The following is a 13,079-nucleotide window of genomic DNA, read 5'->3' as shown; positions in this document are numbered from 1 at the left end:
ACTCTGCTTGCAATTAGTTGGCAGGGAGGTGTTCCGCTGCGCACTCTGCCTGCAATTGGTTGGGGGAGGGAGGGGAAAGGGGGCCTGCTGTCACTCTGCCTGTGATTGGTCAGAGAGGGAGGGAGGGAGGGAGAGAGGGACCACTGAACATAAGAACATAATAAATAGGAGCAGGAGTAGGCCATCTAGCCCTTCGAGCCTGCCCCGCCATTCAATAAGATCATGGCTGATCTGTCGTGGCTCAGTTCCACTTTCCCGCCCTCTCCCCATAACCCTTAATCCCCTCTCTTATCAAAAACCCATCAACCCGCGTCTTAAAAATATTTAGCGAGGCAGCCTTCACCACTTCAACGGGCAGAGAATTCCAGAGATTCACCACCCTTTGAGTGAAGAAGTTCCTCCTCAACTCCGTTCTAAACCGCCCCCCCTTTATCTTGAGGCTGTGCCCCCTAGTCCTACTATCTTTTTTGAGCAGGAAGAGTCTCTCCACCTCTATCCTATCCATCCCATTCATCATCTTATACGTCTCAATGAGATCTCCCCTCATTCTTCTAAAATCTAACGAGTACAAGCCTCCTGCAATTGGTGGGATGGCACGATCGGTCTAGGCAGTGGGGGCTATATTTTTGGGTGGTGTGGGGTTTGCAATCAGCTGTGGGCTCCTGCAGTTGTGAGGGGGAGTTGGGTTGAGACTAGCTACAGCAGTAGAGGCCCGACAGTGAGCAGTGAAAGAGAGAGCTATCAGGCCTTTGCTGTTGGAATTGAACATGCTCAGTAGCTCCCTCTGCTGCCTGATCAGGCTGGCTGGCAAGTTAAGCCCTGTCTACTGCCTCCAGTAGCTAGAAACAGTCTAACCCATTTTTTCAAGCAGTTTGTACATACGATTGGGAGTAAAAACTCACCCAAGAAACATATCCGCAACTCTCCCATTTTCACATCAGCTGGACACTTTGAATGTTTCTTGTAAAATTTTGCCCACTGACTCTGTCACTCTCACTGGGAACTATTTGAGGCTGAAACTGATTGCCTGCAAATTTGGTGTCATATCTGAGTTCAAGATGAGCTTCTATCCACATCCAACACCTACACTGCCTATTTCCACCCCTATAATGTCGCCTTACTGTGGTTCTGCCTCAGGTCATCTGCTGTTCATGTCTTTATTATCTCTAGTCATGACTATTCCATTGCACTTCTGGCTGACATCCTGTATCCTGGGTGGGATTTTCTGGCTGCGCCTGACCCCAGACTGGAAAATTTGCGTGTCTGTGTCCTGCCCGCTACAATTCCCATGGCAGGCAGGATGGGAAAATTCCGACCTTTATCTTTTGGATGATGTTGATTTCTGCAGCTTGCGTTATTATGTACAAGGTCCTGTTCACCCATCATTCCTGAGTTCACTGAGCGATGTTGGCTCCTGGCTAGAAATGCTTTGATTTTTAAAATTCCATCCTTGTTTTCAAATGCTTCTATAGAGTTGCCCTCCTCTGCCTCTGTAATCTTCTGTAGAAACACAATCCTTAGACATATCTGCTTATTCAACTCTAGCTTCCAACATTTCCAATTTTAATTGCACCACTATCAGTGGCCATTCCTTCAGCTGCCTCGGCACTGCCTCTCAAGATATTTGTTAAAATCTACCTCCCTACTGCCCAAGTTTTTGGTCGTTGAACTCAATATCACCCATGTGGATTGGTATCAAACGTTGCTTTATATTGTTCTTGTGAAGTGCCTTGGGATATTTTATCACATTTATGGTGGTACATCAATACATTTTGATGTAGTTACGGACCTCTTACCACCTGTCCAGCAGCAGAAAGTGCTTCAAATTAGTTTTTAAAACAATAGGCATTGGTGTGTTTTCCCAATCCTTTGGCTTGTATGAGACAATTTTACTAACAATCCACTGCAAACTTGAGTTTGGATTTAAGGTTCATTTATTTTACACATTTAAAACCTGAGGGGAAAAAAGCATCTTAGTCACTTTTCACTCCTCACGTTCATACAGTAAAAAGGTGAGAGGAATAGAGAGTGTCAGAGTCAGTGGATAATTCTTTCACACTGGGATTCTATTCCAATGAGTTCCTGGTTGGTTGAATGATACTAAAAGCCTGGAAATGAACTCTACAGCTGCATTCTATGTTCCAACGACTTGGCAGATGTTGATCAGATGCTTTTAGAATCGAGCAAGCTTCGTGGATTTGAAACTGCCCATTCAGCCTAGCTGCTGGAGTTCTGCCCAGTTGATGTTAAAACAGCAGTCTGACTGCAAAGGCTAAAGGTGCAATGTTAAACTGTCCAAAAGGCTGATGGCTTGGGTCATGTGACTTTCCTTCTCCACAATATTTTCAAAAGGGATGTTTATGCAATATCTGGAATTGTCTTTGCTTTCAGGATTGATAATGTCTCAGTCATTAGTTGTTGAAAAGGGTGCCATCTGTGTTGAGGTGTTTGGGAAGCCATTGTCTCACTGACTCTGCTAGCAAGGTTGGCTTATCAAATGTAAATTATATCCCTTGTAGTTCTCTTTGAAATTGGTCTGAACAGGTGATGTGAGTTTACTGACAGCTCTCTTGGCAATAACAAAATGTGACATTCCAGGAACTAAGAAAACAATGATTTTGTCCTTGGAACAATGTGATCTGGTGACTTGCAGCAGCCATCTTAATTTTCGTTGCTCAGCAGAAAAAGACCAGTTTTTAAAAATAGCGATAAAGTTTCTAAATATGTAAAAATGGATTTATTTCCCTGTCGTAGGAACCCAACAATAGGAAAACAGGGAAACATTCATCTTTGTGGAGTCCTGTTATTTCTGGACATTGCATAATGTTTAGATATTGCAAAATTAGTTTTGCCACATACTGACCAAACTTTAAGGGAAACCTGGTAAGCTTCATTACTGGGCATGGCCTAGTTAGTTGATTATTTCCATGCAAGGGCAGTATGGAAATTCTGCCCGATTTGATTTTTTTATTTGAATTCCTGTAACTCTACTGGAAGGTTAGCTGTTTTTACTGGTGATTTGTTCCACACTGACCAGGACTCACCTCACCTAATTCAATGGGTGGGATTTTCCAGCTGCACTAGCCCCAAAACTGGAAAATCTTGCCCGAGGTCAACAGAGCTTTCCGTGGTCCGCCTCTTGCCTGCTTTGATTTCCGTAGCAGGTGGAATGGGAAGATTTGCTTCAATGTCTCTGTTCAGAAGAAAACTATTAAAAAATTTTGTTCCACAATTCAGGTAAATTCTGGACTGGAGGCTAGATGTGGCATGGGGCCTAGTATTGGATCCCTGTGCTGGAATGATCAAGTTCAGTGGATAGAATGGCTTCGTACTGTGCTTGAGTTTTATTGTAAAGTAGCATTAAATCTCATTAGAAAAGGCCCAGTCCACTCCATTTTATCTCATTATTTAAAAACTCATACTGAAAATCCTGAAATAAACTTAAAAGGTCACGAGTATTTTTGGAAAACATGATACTATTAATTATGTATCAATTCACAACCACTCAGTAGAATATTACACTTACAGTGAAACTGTTAAAGGTGTTAGAAACATATCCATCTGCTATGTAAATGTGTTAAATTATGCCATCAACTGTTAAGAACATCTCTTGGAGTCTATTGGAATCAAAATGCTCAAGGGAGCTTCTAACAACCACTGTTTGCATTCATGTTTTGCTTCTCACCTAAACTGAAACTTTAAAGTGTTTGATAAACCAAAAAACACACAAAGGAGGACATCTAAGGAGTAGCAAGCAAGAATATTGTTAGACAACACGAGAAGCAGAATACATGCAAGTCATTCAGTAGAAGACAGATTGTCTCAGATGTTTAATCTTGTTGAAACATTGTCAAAAAAATAGCTTTTGTAGTCAGTGAAAAAGATATAAAGGTGAAATGTTTCGGATAGGGCCGTAGTACTTAAATAATTGTGAAGTGGAGGAAGCAGGGAGCAAGCAGTAGTTCCACACTCAAAGGAGCAAATCTGCACATATTGCTGAAAAAAATCATTCAAATGAAATCAAGATTGTCATGGAGAAATTTGAAAATGAACATGAGAATCTTTTAGTCAATTTATTACAGCACAGAAAGCAAAGGAGTTTAACAAGAACCGAGGTGAGGTATGGGTTGTAGATTAAGCAGATTATTTAACTTAAGTTATGCAATGCCTCGGAACATAAGCACTATATTAACAAGCTTTAAGATAAAGGGTTCCTCCATTTTATAATTTTGGTGCAAAAGCGCATTAAAGTATAAATTGAATACCACTTCACACTCACTTTAATGCGCAGATCAGCACACAGAGGCACAGTGATTACTGCTGCCAACTTACAGTGCCAGGGATCCGAGTTTGATTCCAGCTTGGGTCATCGTCTGTGTGGAGGGTGCATGTTCTCCTTTTGCCTGTGTGGGTTTTCTCCGGGTGCTCCGATTTCCTCCCACGGTTTGAAAGACGTGCTGGTTAGATGAATTGGCCATGCTAAATTCTCCCTCAGTGTACTCAAGTAGAACACAGCGACTAGGAGATTTTCACAGTAACTTCATTACAGTGTTAAAGTAAGCCTACCTATGATACTAATGAATAAACTTTAAACTTTGGATAATTTGACCTACCAATTTTTCCTAAAAGTAGCCAATGACTAAATAGACAAAATTAGCTCGTATATTCATTAAGTTGTGTAAAAAGAAAATCAAGCTGGATAAATATCTGGGTAAGTGAAGAGTGAAAGCAATAAGGCTGAGCTATGAGTAAGCAGTGGTACCTGTGCTACTGGGACCATAAGAATGTCTTCTATGGAATAAAGCATGTTGATATTCTGAATCAATAATGGTCTAATAAAATGAAGGCAAGTAATATAGAAGAAACCCACTAGAAAGGTCAAAAGGAGGAAAGTGCATTAAAAAGTGCACAAAATGCAGAACAATAAAGGAGAGCTGTTAAAAATATCAACATTTGAGCAGCGCTTGACCAGAGAGTTGGGTGTGCTGGTCACTGCGGCTGAGAAATGGCATTCATGAATATCCAGTGTTTATTTTGAAAGTTTGCCTGTACATTGAGGACAGCACAGTGGCACAGTAGTTAGCACTGCTGCCTGACAGCCCCAGGGGTTTAGGTTCAATTGCGATCTCAGGTCACTGTCTGTGTGGAATTTGTACGTTCTCCCTGTGACTGTGTGGATTTTCTCCAAAGATGTGCAGGATAGGATGATTGGCCATGATAAATTGCCTCTTAATGTCAGGGGGATTAGCAGGGTAATACGTGGGATAGGGCCTTGGTGGGTTTGTTGTCAATGCAGGCTCAATGGACCAAATGGCCTTCTGTACTGTAGGGATTCTATAATTCTAAATTAATGACATAAGCACATCATGCAAATAGTCAAACAACAACTACATATCTTTATACAGTGCCTTTAATATAATGAAACACCCAAGATGCATCATTATAAACCAAATTATGGCACCAAGCCCATAGAGAGCAAGTATTTTGATTCTATTTACAAATGAGAATAAAGAAATTGTAGGATTACCAGAACTGAAGGGTGGCATTTCCAAGGCAAAGAGAGACAGCTTTTGGGGCAAATGGGAGTTAAATCCCCAAAAAATGACTTCAAGTCAAGACCCTCATTAATCAACCCTCTGCTGGGTTTCACTAGGGCTATTTCTGAAACCCCTTGGATCTGTCGGGAAACCAATTAATGTATCTAAAAAGCCAATTAAATACTGTTTTAACATTCAATTCTGGACGTAATGACCAGGGTAAATGTTTTCGAACCTGTCAGCGTCTCGTCAGGGTAACTGAAGCAAGAACCTCTCCAGTGAGACTGGCAAGCTGAGACATCTTTGACCAATTATACTCAAAATCTTAAGGCATGGCCAGGTGAGAGGGTGTTGTTCAAAGCTCTTCTTCACTCTGAGTGCAGTCACTGCTGGACAATTTATTGTCAGCTTCTTGGAAGTCACCACCTGAAACAATACCCATTTTCAGCTGCCCATCCCAGACTTCAGTACCATGTGGGGCAGCCTCTGTCCCTCCAACTGCTATCTTTGCAGAGGTCATCACCACCCCCCGCCCCCTCAGCTCCTCCAGCAGCAGCAGGAACAATATCAGCAGCTTCCTCCGCAGAAAAATGCCCTCCAGAAGGTGGAGGGAATGGACACAAAGATCCAACTAGAAGGAAGTGAGATCCCAACACAGAGGCTACAGGCAGAGGACCAGCTCCCTCTACATGTCTGAAAACCAGTGCCTTTGGAGGCTCAGTCTGTCATGGCAGGTTACTGCTGACATCTGCAGCCTCTGGGAACAAGACATTCTTCCGGGTAGAGCAGGTTGATAACGTTTGTCACTGGAGGTCACTGTTACACTGAGGTTCTTGCCTTTTGCTAAGTTTTGTGCTGTTTCCAAAGAGAGAACACGGAGACGTGTGTGTTAAAAATGCTTGTGTGGAGAGGGGGGAAAGGAAACTTCTGTGGAGTGTGACTGTGAGGCATAGTTGTGGCAATAGGATAAAGGTGAGTGTAAGTGCTAGCTGTTCAGATGGGTTATGAGGTACCCGGAGAGGGTATGAGTGCAGCTGCAAGGTGTGCTGTCTACTGGAATTACATACACTCTGGAAAGGAGAATTTGTTCCAGGACACTTGGGAATTGATATGCTGCCTGTACAGCCTTCTTTACCTACAACTTCTCGGCAGGCATTTACTTTGCGCTTCAGCCTGCAGCACATCATGGGAACGGTTTATTCAATCTACTTTGCATGTCTGATGGGGGACAAGAGGAGAAGCAACATCTTCACCAAGAGCAATACTATCAACTGCCCTCCCCCTTCCACAGGGCAGACGGAATGGACAACAAGATCCAACAGGAAGGCAGAAAGACCACCAACATAGGCAGTGTGGAGAAAGAAATGATTACAGAGAAGCTGAGCAAAAAATTTGCCTTTATATTTACAAAGGAGGACGAGGGAATTATAGGATACTAGAAATAAACTGTGGAATTTTCCCAGGCAAGGGCAGGCAGGTTTTGGGGAGCGCGGGAGGTAATTCCCTTAAAGAAGTTGGCAATCATTTGTTGAGCAGTAATTGCACTCTTTTGGGAAAAAAAAACATTTCTTTGAACAGTGATCTCTCACCTGGCCAAGGCTGAAGCTCTTCAGTATCACCGATCAGAGTCTTCCCAGCAGGACAAGCTTTCAGAAACCCTGATAAGTTGCAGACATGTTAGGAGACAGGTGCTCTGACTGCTAAATCCTTAACTGAGTGTTAAAACAGCACAGAACTTAATGACCCATTTGAATAGTTAAATATCCTACTCAGTGGCTGCACGGGATTCCCTGCTGCTATGCAACCCCACTCTGATGAAACTCAGAAGAGGTTGGGATGATATTGGGATCCTGATCTGAAATCACTTTCAGGGGCCTTAGCTCCCCACATGCCCCCAAATCTACCTCCCTTTGCCTGGGAAAATTCCACTCAAAAGTAGCAGTTTCAACGTAAATAGCTGCCATTTCCCATTGCTTTTGACTGGGAATCTACTAGCAGAGTTGATGTTCCGATAAAACTGGCACTGAATGGAAGGTCAATCAGACACTTGAAAACTGGAGTCGTAGAAAAGTGCAGTCACTCATCCTTTCCATTCATTTTTCTGCATTTTGATTCCAACATTACTTTTTGTTCTTGTTTAGCATATTGATTTTTTTTTGAAAACTTGTCTTCTACATTTTTATTGCAAATCCATTTAACGTGTAGCTACGTAGCTGGAGTAAAAGCTGAATAATGAAAAGCAGATTAGGAATACGGATGCTCTTCCATCAAGGTGACATGTCACATGCCCAAGGGATGCCCCTTATTCTCCATATGCATAAACGATATAGGTATGGGCATAGGGAGTGTATTAAAAATGTTAAAGATATTTTCAAATTAGGGAAGTTGCAAGCAGTAAGGAAGAATGTGGAAAGCCACAGTATAGACAAAATATGCGAGTGAGCAAATATGTTGCAAATGGAGTTTCATGAAGTTAACTGTGGAGTCACTAAGTTTGGTAAATTTGGAGACATGGGGGTGAATTTTCCTCTTCTGCCTGCCACAGAAATTGTAATGGGCGAGGGGCGGACCATGGAAAGGTCCATTGGCCTCGGGTGGGTTTTATGGTTTCAGGGTGAACGTGGCAGAAAATCCCATCCATGGTAATATTCTCATGGTTATGGGGGAGTAGCAAAATCTAACCTAGGAATGAACATGCATCTTTAAAAATGGGATTCCATGGACAAAAGATATGAAATGACAAAGTTTAGGTGTTATCTGCAGGAGAATTGAAGACAAAGACAAGAATATGAAGATGAATCTAAAATACTATTGGTACAACTTTGGAAACCAATTAGGAGCAGAACGTTAGAAGCATGGAGAAATGCAACTTAGGTTTAAGTGGAACTTGGTCACCTTTCATATTGTTTCTTTATTTTTCTCAACATATATTTTTATCTGATTGCATGTCTTGAAGTATTTTGGAATGTTTGTTTACATTGAATGTAGGCAGGTTGTTGTTGAGCAAAATATCCAATGGGAGTATAGATCACAAATATATTCATAGCTTCCTTTTTTTTAATTAAAAAGTAATAATTTAAAAACTTTGTTAAAAATATATCTTTGTGTCTTTTATTACAGATGTCTACAATTGTTTTATTAATCTAGTAGTTTGATTCTTACACATTGGCCCAGATCTTCTGATCTCCATATCATTGGAGACCAGACATACAACCCAAGATGTGCTTTAGAGTCCATGGAAATCCTGACATGCTGACCTTCTTGGGAATTGCCCAAGAAGTTTGAACTTTCACATATTGCTTCTCAGAACCCTCAGTGAATTTTCCTGCATGAAAACTCTGAGCTAACTTTGGATAGTTTTGTGGGACTTGCCTGTTAATTACACTGGAAATGTTGGAAATAAAAATTGAGTCTAACTTTTGAGTAACTACAGAAATGACTCACAGTGAACCATCTGATTACCCCACCAATCCGTCAACTCCCCCCGACCCTCACTGACTCCCACAACAAATCCTCCCTCACTACCCCCTAACCCAATCCAACCTGACTGTCCCCCTAACAACCTGACTACATCATGTCCAAACATGACTAACACCTACCAAGCAATTCCTCCTCCCAAATAGACCTGACCAGCTACCAATCCGATCAGGAATCCCAACCTGACCAGATTACTCACTGACCCACCTATCACCCTGCAACCTACCTCCTCAACCACCATACCCACCTATGAACCACCCCACCCACCTGCCAACCTAGTCACCTATCACCTACACAACTGTCACCCTGCCTACTCACCCACTTGCCTCACCTGCCTGCCTATCATTCATTCACTAACATTCACCCATTTTTAACATTCATCCATTCACTAACATTCCACCGACATTTACCCATTCACCAACATTTAGCAATTCACTAACATTCATATTTTCACTAACATTAATCCGTTCACCACATTCACTAACGTTCACTAACATTTACCCATTCACTATCATTCATCCATTCACTAAATTTCCCCAACATTGATACATTTACTAACATTCAGCCATTTACTGATATTAACACCGGATATTCAAACTTACTACGTGGCAGCTTGTCCCTGATGCTACAGTGTTGCAGCGGCATTCTCCGAGGAAAGCTGTGTCCTGCTTCGCTAGAGAAGCTGGACTTGGAAGATCCAGCAAAAAATGCAGTGTAGTATTTAGACATGGCGAAGTTCGAGTGGATCGACAATTTAACGATGATTGCCGCTTCCATGGATGATACCGGCCAATAGTTACACAGCAATTGAAAATGGAAAATTGCTTGCGAGGAATTAAAAGTTGTCATTCTCCCATATTAAGAGCTTCTGTGTAAACACAACACTAGCAGTCTAATATCCGAGTACGCATCTTGATTACATTCGCTGACATGAACTCTATATAATTACAGCAGGAAAGATGGATGTAGGCAGACTTGCACTGGAGCAAATGTGTACAATTTTGTTTTGGAAATTCGATGATGATCATTCTTAAACTTCAATATTTATTCACATATGTATTCATCATAAGCTTTTTTTAGTGTATTTTTTCTGCTTTGACATATTGAATTAGATTAAATTAAATATCATTTTTGCATGGCTTATTGAAGATACACTATGGAACTACGCAACTACGCACTTTCCCCAAACCATTCTTTTAATGTGTGTCATTTTATAACTGCTTTGTTATCAAAGATACGCAACATTTAATATGATGGCGCTGTCCGGTTACTAACTGAGTTTATGACATTTTAAGAATTGGTTACAAAGAATAATGTATCATATCAGTGAGGGCAAAGTGTAACTATGTACCACAATTATAGCAATTTATACAATCAGTCCAATGGAATATAGGGTATCTAGGTTACTTAGCTGCTGATTTTATGTCACTGTAATTATCACTGAGGCATTCAGGATAGATTGCAATTCAAAATAATTGCTGTTTCAGGTTTATTTCAATTAAATCACAATGTTGATATTCCAATTGTACATCAGATTCACTTCTGATTCCAGGGAGCATGAGGAATTTGCATTAATATGAACTTCATGATAGCCCAAAACATTTCACAGCCAGTACAGATATTATTGTTATAACAAATCACAAGTCAAATTACGCAAAGTTCCACAAACTGTAACAAACAGGGAGGAAATAATTTGCTTCATTTGTGTTGATGAAGAGATAAATGTTGGCTAGGGCACCAAACAAACTGGATGACCAAAATAATTGGCTCTGGCAAGTCCCCTATTCTGTCTTAATGTTGTGCGTGGAGGGCTAGGAGGGCAGTGGTTTAATCTGTCATCCAAAAGATGATGCCTCTGACTGTGCAGCACTCCCTGATCTGAAGACAACCTAGATTTTGTATTCAGGCCTCTGGAATGCACCTTAAATCCATGACCTTTGACTTGAAGGCAGAAGTACCAACCCTGAGCCAAGACTGATGCTAGTTGCAATATTCCAAGCTGACTTATACAAGGTTAGTACTAGAACACATTGCAAGATACGTTTTTAAAAATCAGGAATAAAAAAAGTAGTTGAAGGCCAATGAGTTTAACACCTCTATGTGGAAAATTCCTAGAATCCAATTTAGAGTAGAAAAAGTGACAGAGAAAGTTGTTGGCTAATTAAGGAGAATCCATTTACAGTAGTTTTTGGAAAGGTGAATCACATTCAACTTGCTGAAGCTGTTTGGCGGAGCCAGGGATGAGGACATGCTGACAGCTTAGTCACATTCACTTCTCGAGGTGAGATATCAAAGCAGGGGCCAGATACCTCTCCCCACAAGGAATAATGGTTTCTGGAGAAATGTTACTCATTTTAGAAAACCTTTTTTCTCCTTGAAGTTTAATTTATCATCATTTTCCAGATCCAGGGTATCTGGCATACAACCTACTCCCTCATCCATCAATACTCCTCATAATGTAATATTGATATCCTTGTGCCTGATTGAAGAATTATGTTTACTTTGAACATTTACAAATGCTAGATATTTCAAAGATAATTCTTCATCGTATAAATAATTGTGGAGAAGAATGGGCTCTGATGAAGGGTCATTCAGATTTGAAACATTGGCTGTATTCTCTCTACAGGTGCAGTCAGACCTGTTGAGATTTTGCAGCATTTCCAGTTTTTGTTGTGGAGAACAGTACTTGATTTGGTTGTTTGCTTTCATTGAAGAGGCAAAGTATTTTGGTCACACAGTTTAGAATTATTTGTAGCTCATATTCATTGCAATAAATTGAATCCCAAATTCAAAAGGCACATTTTTTTTTACTGCAAATTAAATTTTTCAAAAGATCTCTCACCATTTCAGTTTCTTGATTTCCTGGACCAATTGCAGCCACACCTTTGTGCTCAGCTGACTGCTAAAGTGACTGTGATGAATCTTTCCCAGAATTCCTCCCTACCCCCACCTCTCCTGGTTGAGTTGTGTCTACCTTCTGTTAAACATATATCCACAGGAGCTCAGTGACATAAGAAATCATGGGCAAGACCTCACACTGGAGGTGGCTGTGGTGCTCAGGGCTGCCTCCAGTTATTATAATGTGCTTTGAGTGGCTATTTAAATTCATATAAATCCCATTTAAGCAATTCCAGTTATAAGGAACATTGGAATTGTTACCACCCAACTGCAGCTTTCTGATGTAAGAGATTAAACTGAAGGAACCTAGAAAATAAATGTAGACAAAGTAATTTGCTGTGATGTGAATGTTGGAGAATATTTCAGTGCAGTTCAAAGATTGAGGACTGTATGAATATAAGAAAAGGCATTCCAAAATTAAACAGGGGAGTGTTAGCCTTTGAGAGATACCGATCTTACAAACAGCAATCACCTTGCTTGATTCTTCTGTGAATTTATCTTACTAATTGTTGGATTCTGTGCTCTCATCTCTGCAGGACAGCTTCCCTGCACGCTTTGGAGGCATCCATTTTGTGAACCAGCCTTGGTATATCCACGCTTTATACACGATAATAAAGCCATTCCTGAAAGACAAGACCAGAAAAAGGGTAATTAAAATTTCAGACAGATGGGAAATACAATTCAGCATGGCAATTAACAATTAATTTGCAAATGTGGTTCAGAATAATAAAACTCTTCTTTGCTTAGTTGGGAAAATTGTGTAGAAGTTATCAGCGAATGATCAATCCATGCATGCCTGTTTGCACATTATAAATGAGAGTTCTGATTGGGATTCAGCCTGTGTTGAAATCCAAGTTTAGTTAGGAAAGATCCCTTTGAATGTTGAATAATTTTTGCATTTGCAAATAATAAACTGTTGCCTGAAGCCTAACACCATAATGAAATAATTATGAACATGACACTATAGGGGTAGGATGTTTCTTTTAACTGGTGAGTCCAGACCAGCAGACATAGGTTCAGAATAAGGAGCACAGTCCAGTGGATTGATGAGACCTGTACAAAGTGGACGGGTTGCACCTTAGCAAGACTGGGACTAACATGCTCACTGTGCTGTTGGAGAGGGTTCAAAGTAGATTGGCATGGGTTTGGGAACCTGAGAGGAAGCTC

At 40.8% G+C, this 13,079-nt stretch overlaps 1 protein-coding gene across 3 annotated transcripts in view; it reads left to right on the top strand.

Annotated features, from left to right (window-relative positions):
- LOC145346649 (clavesin-1-like) overlaps window positions 1-13,079 on the top strand; it is an 86,306-nt gene that overhangs the window by 29,722 nt on the left and 43,505 nt on the right. For 2 of the 3 annotated variants that reach the window (XM_080194186.1, XM_080194184.1), the window contains one exon: window positions 12,449-12,559. The exons of the other annotated variant lie outside the window; for it this stretch is intronic. In XM_080194186.1, the coding sequence (XP_080050312.1) occupies window positions 12,449-12,559 (111 nt within the window). The remainder of the gene's footprint in view (window positions 1-12,448; window positions 12,560-13,079) is intronic. 3 annotated transcript variants of the gene reach the window in all.

This window comes from Carcharhinus amblyrhynchos, chromosome 8, assembly GCF_965287045.1.
Source record: "Carcharhinus amblyrhynchos chromosome 8, sCarAmb.v2.hapA, whole genome shotgun sequence".
Taxonomy (NCBI): domain Eukaryota; kingdom Metazoa; phylum Chordata; class Chondrichthyes; order Carcharhiniformes; family Carcharhinidae; genus Carcharhinus; species Carcharhinus amblyrhynchos.
This window is presented reverse-complemented; position numbering and strand designations above follow the sequence as displayed.